The 12,180-nt window shown below is 34.5% G+C and overlaps 4 protein-coding genes and 1 pseudogene across 4 annotated transcripts; 4 read left to right on the top strand and 1 right to left on the bottom strand.

Annotated features, from left to right (window-relative positions):
* Positions 1–552: 552 nt before the first annotated feature.
* On the top strand, positions 553–2,927 carry LOC104725937 (flavone 3'-O-methyltransferase 1). Its single transcript, XM_010444689.2, has 4 exons — positions 553–1,000; positions 1,796–2,106; positions 2,194–2,258; positions 2,366–2,927. The coding sequence occupies exons 1-4, from the start codon at positions 588–590 to the stop codon at positions 2,666–2,668; spliced, it is 1,092 nt and encodes a 363-aa protein (XP_010442991.2). The 5' UTR covers positions 553–587; the 3' UTR covers positions 2,669–2,927.
* Positions 2,928–3,184: 257 nt separating this feature from the next.
* LOC109127676 (uncharacterized) lies at positions 3,185–3,531 on the top strand. Its single transcript, XM_019232889.2, has one exon. It carries the CDS (start codon positions 3,185–3,187, stop codon positions 3,431–3,433), a length of 249 nt encoding a protein of 82 aa, XP_019088434.2. The 3' UTR covers positions 3,434–3,531.
* Positions 3,442–6,048, bottom strand: LOC104725938 (uncharacterized). Its single transcript, XM_010444690.3, has 6 exons — positions 5,228–6,048; positions 4,969–5,131; positions 4,685–4,861; positions 4,498–4,581; positions 4,212–4,293; positions 3,442–4,117 (listed from the first exon to the last, which is right to left on the bottom strand). The coding sequence occupies exons 1-6, from the start codon at positions 5,581–5,583 to the stop codon at positions 3,618–3,620; spliced, it is 1,362 nt and encodes a 453-aa protein (XP_010442992.2). The 5' UTR covers positions 5,584–6,048; the 3' UTR covers positions 3,442–3,617.
* Positions 6,049–6,910: 862 nt separating this feature from the next.
* LOC104725940 (transcription termination factor MTERF8, chloroplastic) lies at positions 6,911–8,845 on the top strand. Its single transcript, XM_010444691.3, has 2 exons — positions 6,911–7,251; positions 7,375–8,845. Exons 1-2 carry the CDS (start codon positions 7,014–7,016, stop codon positions 8,646–8,648), a joined length of 1,512 nt encoding a protein of 503 aa, XP_010442993.1. The 5' UTR covers positions 6,911–7,013; the 3' UTR covers positions 8,649–8,845.
* Positions 8,846–10,811: 1,966 nt separating this feature from the next.
* LOC147935424 (B3 domain-containing protein At1g43171 pseudogene) lies at positions 10,812–11,268 on the top strand (annotated as a pseudogene).
* Positions 11,269–12,180: the final 912 nt, after the last annotated feature.

The raw sequence follows: 12,180 nt of genomic DNA on the forward strand, positions 1-12,180 counted from the left end.
ATCATTTAGATATAACCTACTCTGTTTGAAATTAATTTTAGTATGTACATTAAATCAACTTGTGACAACAAAAAAAGTAGTACATGAAATTGTGAAGACACTAAGCTAGATCTCGCTAAAAATGGCATAGTTGTTACTTGTTACCGAATTTAATAGCTCCATAAAAAGTAGATATTAAAAAACTACTTAAATAGTAATTTTTTTTTTAGAAGGGATCTTAATAATTTGTTTGGATGTATTATTTATTTGTGTAAGAAATACATAATTTACAATGGCCTATAAGGGCGTATTATTATTTTTTTATTATATTTTCGACGTTAGGCAAGATATTATTCATATGGTAGAATACAAAAAAATACTGACATGACTCGATTTTCAATTGGAGCAAATCATGTTGCCAGATCAGAATTTTGCGTTAAAATATGCCAATCGTCTACCTTCTCTATTATATATTTTCATATAAATAAAACTCTCTCAACCTCCACTTCTCACCCATCACACAATCCTCAAAACAAAAGAAACCCAAAAAATAAAAATAAAAACAGAGCAATCTTTTTTTTAATTTTTAAACTCGAGATCTAACTAAAATGGGTTCAACGGCGGAGACACAGATAACTCCAGTGCAAGTAACCGATGACGAAGCTGCCCTTTTCGCCATGCAGTTAGCGAGTGCCTCGGTTCTTCCGATGGCTTTAAAAGCGGCTTTAGACCTTGACCTTCTCGAGATCATGGCCAAGAACGCTTCTCCCATGTCTCCGACCGAGATCGCTTCTCAGCTTCCGACCAAAAACCCCGAAGCTCCTGTCATGCTCGACCGTATCCTCCGTCTTCTTACGTCTTACTCAGTCCTTACCTGCTCCAACCGTAAACTTTCCGGCGACAGCGTCGAGCGTATTTACGGGCTTGGTCCGGTTTGCAAGTACTTGACCAAGAACGAGGATGGTGTCTCGATCGCTGCTCTTTGTCTCATGAACCAAGACAAAGTTCTCATGGAAAGCTGGTAAGGCTTTTTTTCGATATCTTTCCTCAAAATTACCATGATAGTTCTTATTTTTCAATAGATCTTATGGTAAATCAAGTTAGAAATTGAGTTCATAAGCTATGATTCTTGGTTGATGTGATTATAGTGCAATTGTGCAAAGGTAAAGGTTAAAGGTGATAGAGAGAGGCACAAAGTGTCAAAGACAATCAGACAAATACAGACACAAGGACACGTTTACCATCTTCCACTTGAAAACCATATAATATACAATTCTTTTAGTGGTTAGACGACCTTCTAGACAAATTATTTGTTTGTTTTTGGCTTTTTGCACACTAGACAAGACTATCTCTTTGTTTATAAATTTATTTGTTATGTTCTTGACTAATGTTCTTGGCTTTAAATATACAACTTCTTCCGATTACTGAGTAGCAAAAGAGGGAAATAGAATAGGTAGGTATACATTAGGAAAAGAATTGGTCTTCTGATTATTGAACTACAAATAAAGAAAATAGATGAATTAAAATCTTTGTTCAAAAAAAAAAAAAAAAAAAGATGGCTTAAAATTTCTGGTTTTGGTTCTCTCTAATCAAACCGGCTGGTTCTCTTTTGCATACCGGTAGCTCTTTCTCAACTTGACGTGGATCTAAAATAGAGTTCAATCCTGGGACCAATCTAAACTATTGTTAGTAGTGATAACCAAAAGTTGAGGGTTTAGAATTTGAATGGAAAAAAAAACAATTAGGTAAGGATTAATTTAAGTTTGAGGAGTGTGTGTGTGTTTTCTTAAACTGATACCAATGAGACATGTTTCAGGTACCATTTGAAGGATGCGGTTCTTGATGGTGGAATTCCATTCAACAAGGCTTATGGCATGAGCGCGTTCGAGTACCACGGAACTGACCCTAGATTCAACAAGGTCTTCAACAATGGAATGTCTAACCATTCCACAATCACCATGAAGAAGTTACTTGAGACCTATAAGGGTTTCGAGGGCTTGACTTCTTTGGTTGATGTTGGTGGTGGCATTGGTGCTACCCTCAAAATGATTGTCTCCAAGTATCCTAACCTTAAAGGCATCAACTTTGATCTCCCACATGTCATCGATGATGCTCCTTCTCATCCCGGTATATTACATTTTCCTCACATTTGGCATATCCAAATTTTTTTATTTTTGTTATAAAGATTGTGGTCTTATCTATAAATTAATGCAGGAATTGAACATGTTGGAGGAGATATGTTTGTAAGTGTCCCTAAAGGTGATGCCATTTTCATGAAGGTTAGTGATAAATCAAGTTTTTCAGACCAAAGAAATTGCTAATTACTAAAATTCTTGAAATTTTAAGTAAAGCCTCATAAAAAAACATTTTCTCATTGTTGTAACAGTGGATATGTCATGACTGGAGCGACGAACACTGCGTAAAATTCTTGAAGAACTGCTACGAGGCGCTTCCAGAGGATGGAAAAGTGATATTAGCAGAGTGTATACTTCCAGAGACACCAGACTCAAGCCTCTCATCAAAACAAGTAATCCATGTCGATTGCATTATGTTGGCTCACAATCCGGGAGGCAAAGAACGAACTGAGAAAGAGTTTGAGGCTTTAGCCAAAGCATCAGGCTTCAAGGGCATCAAAGTTGTCTGCGACGCTTTTGGTGTTAACCTTATTGAGTTGCTCAAGAAGCTCTAAAACAAAAATGTCCTTTTAATGATGATTTATACGTAAACATGATATCATGTCTACGTATACTTCTTCACCCACCACCTTAATTTGTTTACTCGTGTTATATTATTGTTCTCCACTTCTCCTACAAACTATGGTGTTTAATAATGGTTTATCAAGAGTTTGATTAGAGTTGGCTTTTCTATCTTCTTATACAAATATCGTACTTTGTATTCTTGTTTATGTAATTATAAGAAAAATAAAACAATGAGCTATTATTGAATCAGTCAAATATATTATCCGATTAGAGCAATCAATCTCACATTCAGACAATCATCCACGTGGACTCTGTTCCTTCACCGACCAAACTAGTTTCAACGAATCTTCATTCAACTCAAAACTTCTCAAACTTCTCAAACTTCTCTTACTCTTTCTAGACTCTTCTACCTTTGCTTCTCTCGTTACCGATTATAAATATATAGTCTCCTTCAACCTTAATCTCGTCAAGAAACAAAAGTTTCAAAAACTAAAGTCGAATTCAAGATGATGTCTATCTTTAGCCCCTTCGAAGCTCTTTACGCTGAATCCAATGGCTTCAAGATGAAGTTCTCCGGTAATCAGAAACAGAGCTCCGGTGATAATCAGTCGGCGGCGAGAGAACAACACAAGAACTCCGCTAAAACTTCGTCGGACGATGAAAAGAGTAATAAGAAGACGAAGAAGATCCAACCGATGAGGATAGCTCCAGAGCTCGATGGTGTTCATTGTTTTGAAACAATTTTTCCTTTTTGATGATCATAGATGTAAAGTTTTATTTTATTATTACTTGTAAAAAAAAAATGTTGCTTTGTATAAAGATTGATCAGACAGCTTACTCCAATTCTACAAAACTAATCTGGAACTATCTGCGTTTTTGGATTATTCTCAATCTGCTAATTCCGTATGTTTATATATCTATATTCTTGGTTTCAAGATTCTATGAAGAAGTAGTCTGATGACTCCGACTTGTTGTTGTTGTTCCTTCGAGCTGACGTTTTCTTCCACCGTTACCAAACCTCTTCCCAAACCCTAAAACAAACGCAGGAGGAACAAAAGCCCCTCCGCTCAAACTGCAGACAACAGCAATAGCTCCACCGATGATCAACAGTTTCTTTAGATTCGCAGCTTGGTTTCCTTGGTTTTGAGTAACGGGAGTTTCAGTGACAGGTGATGCGCCGTTGCTGAGTGAAATGAGATGTTCTGATGTGATCTTGGTGTTGATTTGAGCCATGAAAGCAGGCCGAGAAAGCTTGGTTCCTCCTTCTGAGAGTCTTTGCGTTTGGTATGCACGTAACCCCGGTTCCATCTTCTTCACTGCTCCCCACATTCCTCGTTTCACTCCGAGCTTTGCGATTTCTCTCGGTATCCCCATGTCTTCGTGGTGAAATAGAAGCACTTCGCATGCACTTGTTACTCCATCGTCTCTTCTTGATTCCACTGCATTGAGTTACCACATTAGGAAAAATGTTACACTATGTTTTGAGTTATTCGGTTCTTGAAAGATGACAAAGTGTTGGATACGGATCCTTACCAGGTCGAATACACCAGCTCGAGTAGAACAAGTCCACACGTTTTTGTTTGTTGTTAGGCGGTACAGAAGGAACAGATACTCCCTGAACCAAGAACAAGAAACGATCTTAGAGTGTTGTTACTGGAACTGATTCGTTGCAGTGCAAAATTGAATATTTTCACCATCTTCCTGTTCCTTTTTGTCATAACTTCCAAACTAACCGATTTAGAGGCAAACTAAATGATATGACTTCTACTCTTTATGACATAATGTGTAAACGGTTCCATTTTTGTTACTAGTAACATACCTTTGTAACACAGTAATAAGAGTTCCCACAATTCCATATCCTGCGACCGATCACATACTCTCTATCACTGCAGAAGAATGGGAACTGCAACACAAGAACATACACAAAAGGAAAGATCAAACCAGGAACTAATCATCAAAAAGATACCAAATCGAAATTTGAAGTAACTAGAGAGTCTAATTTTTACCTTGCGTATCCATCTAACAATCATGGTTCCGGAACTAGGACACTCTTCAACAGTAGTGGAATTAGAAAGCATTGTATCCCAAGTTGGTCTAAACTCATCATCCCAGAAAAAGTCTCTTAACATCTGAGGAGTTGCATCTTCAAACACAGTTCTGCTTCTATACTCAGTAGGACCATTCTAAAAAACAAACACACAAAAAGACCCAATTCAAGATTCAATACAATGAGAAACAAATCCTTACTCTTCAAAATACACAACACAAGAACAAATAATATTTACATTACCTTAGGTTCTCTCAACCAAGCTTGATATCTCATACCAGAAGTGAAACGATCCATCATCTGAATCCAAGCTTGACCACCATCTTTCCTCTCAACCAATTGCACAAGATGCCTCAAATCCAACTCCGTTACAGTATTGGGTAACCTCTCCTCATTTTTCTTCACTCTACAAATCCCAAAAAAAATACACAAAATCAACAAACAAAGAAAAAAAAACAAAATCCATTTTCTCAAAATCACGATCCTCAAAATTGTAACTTACCTTGAAACTAAACCCACATGTTGTTCCGAAGTATCAGACGACGATGAAGATGAAGAATCAGGAGAAACAGTTGTTCTCTGTTGTCTCAAAGCCATAGTCCATGTATCACAAACAAGAGCCTTTAAGCAAGGAGCTGATCCAAAACCCTTTAACGGAGAAGAAACAGAGCTTGGAGAAGGAGATGGGAAAGACAAATCAAAAGATCTCGGAGCAGAACAACGCAATTTGACTTCTCCGTCACTAGAAGAAGAAGAAGAAACCCATTTGGGTTTCCATGCCCATCCTATGATCAATCCAACAACAAAAGCGAACCATCCTGTAATTAACCCTAAGATTATACTCTCAAGCAAAGCCATAACTTTTTACACAGAGGATAATATAGAAAAGGGTCTGGCTTCTTTATATATGTTGAAACTTAGAAGAAAAGAATAAAACGAATCTTTGTTTGTTGGATAAAGATTGAGAGAGGCGGTGAGAAGGAAGAAGACAAAGAAAGGGACACGAGTGGTGGTGGTGAAGAAGAAGAGGAGAGCTTTAATCTAATGGTTAAAAGGGTTATTTCGTAGACGCTAAGTAGTAGTGGCCATTGATGTATAGCTTCGAAAGGGCAATGCTTTTTTTTTTTTTTTTAAGAGGCAGAGAATGAAAAAATGGTGGACGGAGAGTGTGAAACGACGACTACCACCGTCCATCAATTAGGACTATTTCTATATTTACGGTTGATTTTTATTTTGGGAGGAGGAAGACTTCAAATCTTTTAGGTAGGGTTTATTTTTCTTTACCCTAATTTAATTTTTGAATTTTATTAGTCCTTCCTTGTTATACCGTAACATTTATTTAATGTCCTATTTTCGTAAGTGTGTGAAAGCCAACTTGACTATAGTATAAAATTTTTGACTTTATTTTTTCTTTTTCTTTGGGAAGACTTGACTATGGGGGTTGTGTCTCACTAGCATTATTAACTCATCTATCTCATGTTCCACGTTTGATCATCTATTTACCGGGTCTTTGATTTCTGTGTCATATTGGTTTAGTTGTGGTCTTGTGGATGTAACTAATAAAAAAAAAAAAAAAAAATTGTGTTGGTTGTAATTTGTAAAATATATAATCCATAATAAGCGTGTTTCACAAATTTATGTAACAATGTTAGTGATGTTACTTACTAGTAATCCAGAATATCATTTACCATTGACTAATGAGTTAAATATATTTGTGTTTTACTAAAAGATAATTTAAATTTATCGCCAGTACAACTTATGCTGTTTGTCATCATTCACCGTGATTAAAAATTGTGACTATGGACGGTAGTGTGATATGGTGGCTATAATAGTAGTGATTGTGTAATATCGATAATGGTAATGATAGTTGCGGCGGACTTAACAATGATTGGGAGTGGTTTCTATGAATTTTTTTAATAATAATTATTACCTAAATAATGTATTGAGGCTTTATATTGTAAGGTTTTTAGTGTTGAATGGCACTATTGCATTTTTTTGGGAAAATTAAGGGTATATATTTACATACAATTGAAAGTTTGAGAAGTTAATTTTTTTATTTTCCCATATTTAAAAAATTAAAAACTAAACATAATTGAATATTATCTAAGTTTGTAACAAAAAAAGAAAAGCAAAAAAAATAAAAAATAATGAATATTCTCATTAGGCCCAATAGTCCAATACCATTGAGCAGCGGCTTTTGTACATCTCAAAAGTTAAACCCAATCTTAAATCAAATACGACCGTTAAATCAAAACCTTCACGGTTTTGTTTTGGATATAGGAGGAGCCATGGTGATCTTATCTCTCGTCTCTTGTTCCTTCTCCGTTTTCTCACCGCCGACTAATCTCCGTCTTCATCTCCCGCCGGTTACAGCTGCTCTCTATTCTCATGGAGCCTTCCCTGCTTCTTCTACATTTCGGTCTGAGCTACGGCCATTGCTTTTCCGTTGCTTAGATCGTCGGGAAACTGCTCTTGTTTTCCGATGTAGTTGCGTTAGTTCTCCGATTGAAGCTGGAAGTAAAACTGGTACGTGAAATCTGAATATCTGATACACTTCTCTTAAACTATTTGTGTTTATTTTTTCTCTGGAGCATATTCACAAACACTTGGTGTGCGTTTGATCCAGTAGCTGTTTTTTTTTCTTTGCAGTTGCAGAGTCTCTGTTTTCGTTATTCCGAGATATTGGGTTTAGAGAAGAAGAAACTGAGATGGTTTTAGAGAAGAACCCAGATATAAAGTCGGCATCTTTGGATAAAATCAGTGCTCGTGTTGCTTCTCTTCAATCTCTGAAAATCAATGGCTTTGCGCTTCAGGGGTTGATAGCAAAGTGCCCTAATTTATTGACTTCAGTAGAATTGGATCCCGTTATTAGTTTCTTGGTTGATGAACTCGAAGGAAGGCTTGAGCCTGAACTAGTTGAGCGCTTACTCGCTGTGGTAGAAACATCTATCTTGCTTAGTTTCATTCAGAAGGTGAGATTGCTTATCCTCCATGGTATACCAAAAGAAAAGATCTCTCACGTATTGAGCAAAGTGTACTTAAATAAACTGCTGTATCAGAAATCAGTTGTAGACATTGAGAGATTGATTAGTTTCTTGGAACCTTTTGGTGGAATTGGTATAATAGCGAGGCGTCCAGTGATTCTCAACAGTGACTTGGATAGTCAGTTGAATCCTAGGGTTGATTTTATTAGGGATCTAAGCGGGGAAGACGATTTCGCCACTGGAACCGTGCTACGTAGACTCCCTGCTATATTGAGTTATAGTGTTGAGCATATGAACAGCCATGTTGAGTTTCTTAAGTCTTTTGCTGGCTTGACGACTGAACAAGTGTTTAAGATTGTTCATGTGTTCCCTAATGTTATCAGCACTAGTAAAGAGAGGAAACTGCGGCCGAGGATAGAGTTTCTGAAGGAATGTGGCTTTGATTCCCCTGGCATGTTCAAATTCTTGAGCAAAGCACCGTTGTATCTAGCTTTATCTGAAGATAATCTCTCGCACAAACTCGGGTTTCTGGTGAAGATTGGATATAAGCATAGAACAAAGGAACTGGCTTTTGCGATGGGAGCTGTGACCAGAACAAGCTCTGACAATATGCAGAGGGTGATTGGACTGTACTCGAGCTACGGTCTTTCGTTTGAAGACATTCTAGCTATGAGCACAAAGCATCCTCAAGTCCTGCAGTATAATTATAGTTCCTTAGAAGAAAAACTGGAGTATTTGATCGAATACATGGGGCGTGAAGTCGAAGAGCTTCTTGCATTCCCTGCATTTCTTGGGTACAAGCTTGATAGCAGGATCAAGCATAGGTATGAAGAAAAGTTGAAGAGCAGAGGTGAAAACATGTCTCTTAACAAGCTTTTGACAGTATCAGCTGAAAGATTCTCTAAGGCGGCCAAAGACATCGAAATGATTTGTTTATGATTGAGTGACAAAAGTTCATTAAGAACTTACAACTGAGAGTTTATATCACAATTTTCTCACTTGGATATCATCAACATTAATACTTTACATGCCTTGATTTATAGAGTTAAGCTAAGCTTTTGTATATTCATTAATGTTCGTGCTTGGATTAGTTTGTGCGTGCGTTAGTCCATGAATAAAATGTAACATATATAGCATTGTCTCTCTCTCGGCTCACATCGGTTCTTCTCCTAGGATCAGGGAGAGCACAATCTCTAGTTTATACAGTTATCGGTGTTTCGTCTATAAATCTTGGAAAGCGACTGATGATTTTACAGGAAATGTACTTCTTTTGGTGGTCATTCGCTGACTATGGGTACCACCAATTACCGGAAGGGCTAGGCGGTGCATGATTGATCATGTTTCTTGAACTGCAAATGTTAGTGCGAACTTTTTGGCATGCCAAAGGCGCACAGCTCCGCAACATGTTCGATTTGTAAACAACTTATCTACTTATCTTCTAATTGGCTCATATGAGCTGATCTATTGATGAAAAAAAAAATTGTTTTTCTTTATAGTAAGTTTCTTTTTTTACTAAGCTCTAAGAATTGCCATTTGACACCCTCTTCTTTCTTTCGATATGTGTCATTTTCTCTTTAGTAGTTTTAGTGTATTTTTAATTGACTTTATATGATATATATTATCTTATTTATCTTCATATTTAAGAAAAAATATATTTTGATATTATACTTTTATTTCTTGGTCTCATTTATTTCTCTTTTAATAGATGTAACTACATCTTTATCTATTAAAGTAAAGAAATAAAAGAGAAAATCATTATAGGACAATATGCTAATCAAATTAAAGAATAAATTGAACATCTTATAACGTATAATATCAAATTATATTTTTTCTTAAGTATAAAGATATTAAGATAATGTATATCATATAAAGTCAATTGAAAAAAATACACTAAAAGTATTGAACAGAAAATGACACATGTCGAAAGAAAAGAGTGTCAAATGGCAATTTCTTAAAGCTTGTTAAAAGAGTGCCTTACTTGATTATATAATATATGCAATTTCATTCTAATTAAAAAAATCTAAAGTATATTTAAATATATAAAATTTATAAATGTTTAGAGAAAATATCTATTAAAGTAAAGAAATAAAAGAGAAAATCATTATGAGACAATATGCTACACAAATTAAGAATTAAATTGAGCATCTTATAATGTATAATACTAAATTATATTTTGTCTTAGAAATAAAGATAAATAAGATAATGTATATCATATAAAGTCAATTGGAAAAATACACTAAAAGTATTAAAAGAGAAAATAACCCATGTCGAAAGAACAGAGTGCCAAATGACAATTTCTTAGAATAATGTATATAAAATGACACATATATATAATAACTACAAGGAAATTGCTACAATTTCAAGATATTTTTTTATGTATACAAAACTTTGTCAAGTTTTTAAAGTATGAGTTTGAGAAAACCTTAATTTATTATATAAACATAAACAAATACACTAAGATAATGTTAGTTGAATACAAAAAATAGAATTTATAAACTTATGTGAGATTTGAGATATGAGTGTTATTGAGATGCATCTATTTAATAGATATAGATGTAACTTCCATGATATGATTAGAAATAGAATATGATCATTGTTTAATAGATATAATTAACAATTATATGAGTATTACATTATTTTGTAATTTTATTCTAATTAAAACAAACTAAATTATATTTAAATATATATAATTTATAAATATTTAGAGAAAATATCTACTAAAGTATATTGAAATTCCTATATGTATCATTATTGGACAATATGTTACATAAATTAAAGAATAAATTAAATATCTAATAATATATAATATTAAATTATATATTGTCTTAAATATAAAGATAAATAAAATAATGTATATCATATAAAATCAATTGAAAAAAAAAATATTAAAAATATTAAAGAGAAAATGATATATGTCCAGAAACTCTCAAATGACAATTTCTTAAAAATTGTCAAAAAGAGAAATTTACTTTATTATATAATATATATATATATATATATATAATATATATGTTGGCATCGTGAACACACAAAATTAAACAAAATACTCCCCACTTTATAAAGGCATCTTCGCTAAAAAAAAAAAAGAATTATTTAGCTAAGATGAATTGTGATAATCCACTAGATCCAGCTTTGATCATCACAAGAACGATTTCAGAGTCTGATCTTGTCAGTAGTGTGGCATTACCGAATAGACAAGTAAAATCTGTCATCGAGAAGATGAATTCCGATGTCGATGTTAACAGTGATCAATATATTACCAAAGAAAAAGTGGAGAAAGAGGGTATTCTAGTGAAAGTCCACGACCGCAAAGAGAAAGATTTGTATATGGTTACTCTGAAGTGCAAGAGTTATAAATATTATTTCGGGTCTGGTTGGAGTGATATGAAGCATTCGTTAGAACTCGGAGTAGGGGATAAACTGGAGCTCTACTGGGATCACTTGGAAAAGGAATTCGTTCTTCTTAATTTTAACTATACTTTATTACTTTTTTAGTAACGTATTTTTTTCTATTTAATGATTTGGATTTCATATTCTATTTAAGTTTGGCCTAAGTTAAGTATTGGTTTTTGTTTTTTTCTAGTTTTATTTATCTAATTATAATTGAAATATCTTAAATTCCAATAATAAAATAATAATAGTTGTTTTGTTGTTTCTTTCTTTCTTATTTTCTTCTGTGTCATCTCTTATTATTATTTTTTTTTATATATCCAACTATAAAAAAATATCAGATGGAGAAAAATATATCAAAAATAAAACAAAAAAAAGTATAGTTAAACATTGTTCTTAGCAAGACAAATCGCACTTTGAGAGTCACAAAATATATTGACCGTACCTTGTTTGAATCCTAATTCCTCTGTCAACCCTTTCAGCCATATGCCTTCTTTGACTGCTTCTACTAAAGCCATGTATTCGGCTTCTGTTCTTGAAAGAGATGTAACGTGTTGCAGACCCAACTTCCAACTCACTGTGTTTTTTCCTGCAGTAAACACATATCCAGTGATGGATCTTCTGCGATCCAAGTCTGCTGCAAAGTCAGAGTCTGAATAACCTTCAACTCTAAAATCTGGACTCTTTCTAAACACCAAACACTTGTCTTGACTTCCTTTCAAATATTTGAGTATCCATTGTACTGCAGTCCAATGAACTCATCCCAGATTACTCATGAACCTGCTCACTAGTCCCATTGCATAAGCAACATCCGGTCGTGTACCAGTCATAACATACATGATGCTTCCTACAACATTTGAGTAAGGAAACTCACCCATCTCTGCACTTTCTTCTGCATTCTGAATAGCAACCAGCTTGAAGTGAGCGCCTATGGGAGTTGACACAGGTTTTGCTTCATCCATTCGAAACACTTGCAGAACTTTCTTGATGTAAGTAGATTGTGATATTGTAAGAACTCCACCTACACGATCTCTCTCTATATCCATGCCCAAGATTCTCTTTGCTGGACCCAAATCCTTCA

The sequence above is a fragment of the Camelina sativa genome, chromosome 11, assembly GCF_030686135.1.
Source record: "Camelina sativa cultivar CO46 ecotype springtype chromosome 11, ASM3068613v1".
Taxonomy (NCBI): domain Eukaryota; kingdom Viridiplantae; phylum Streptophyta; class Magnoliopsida; order Brassicales; family Brassicaceae; genus Camelina; species Camelina sativa.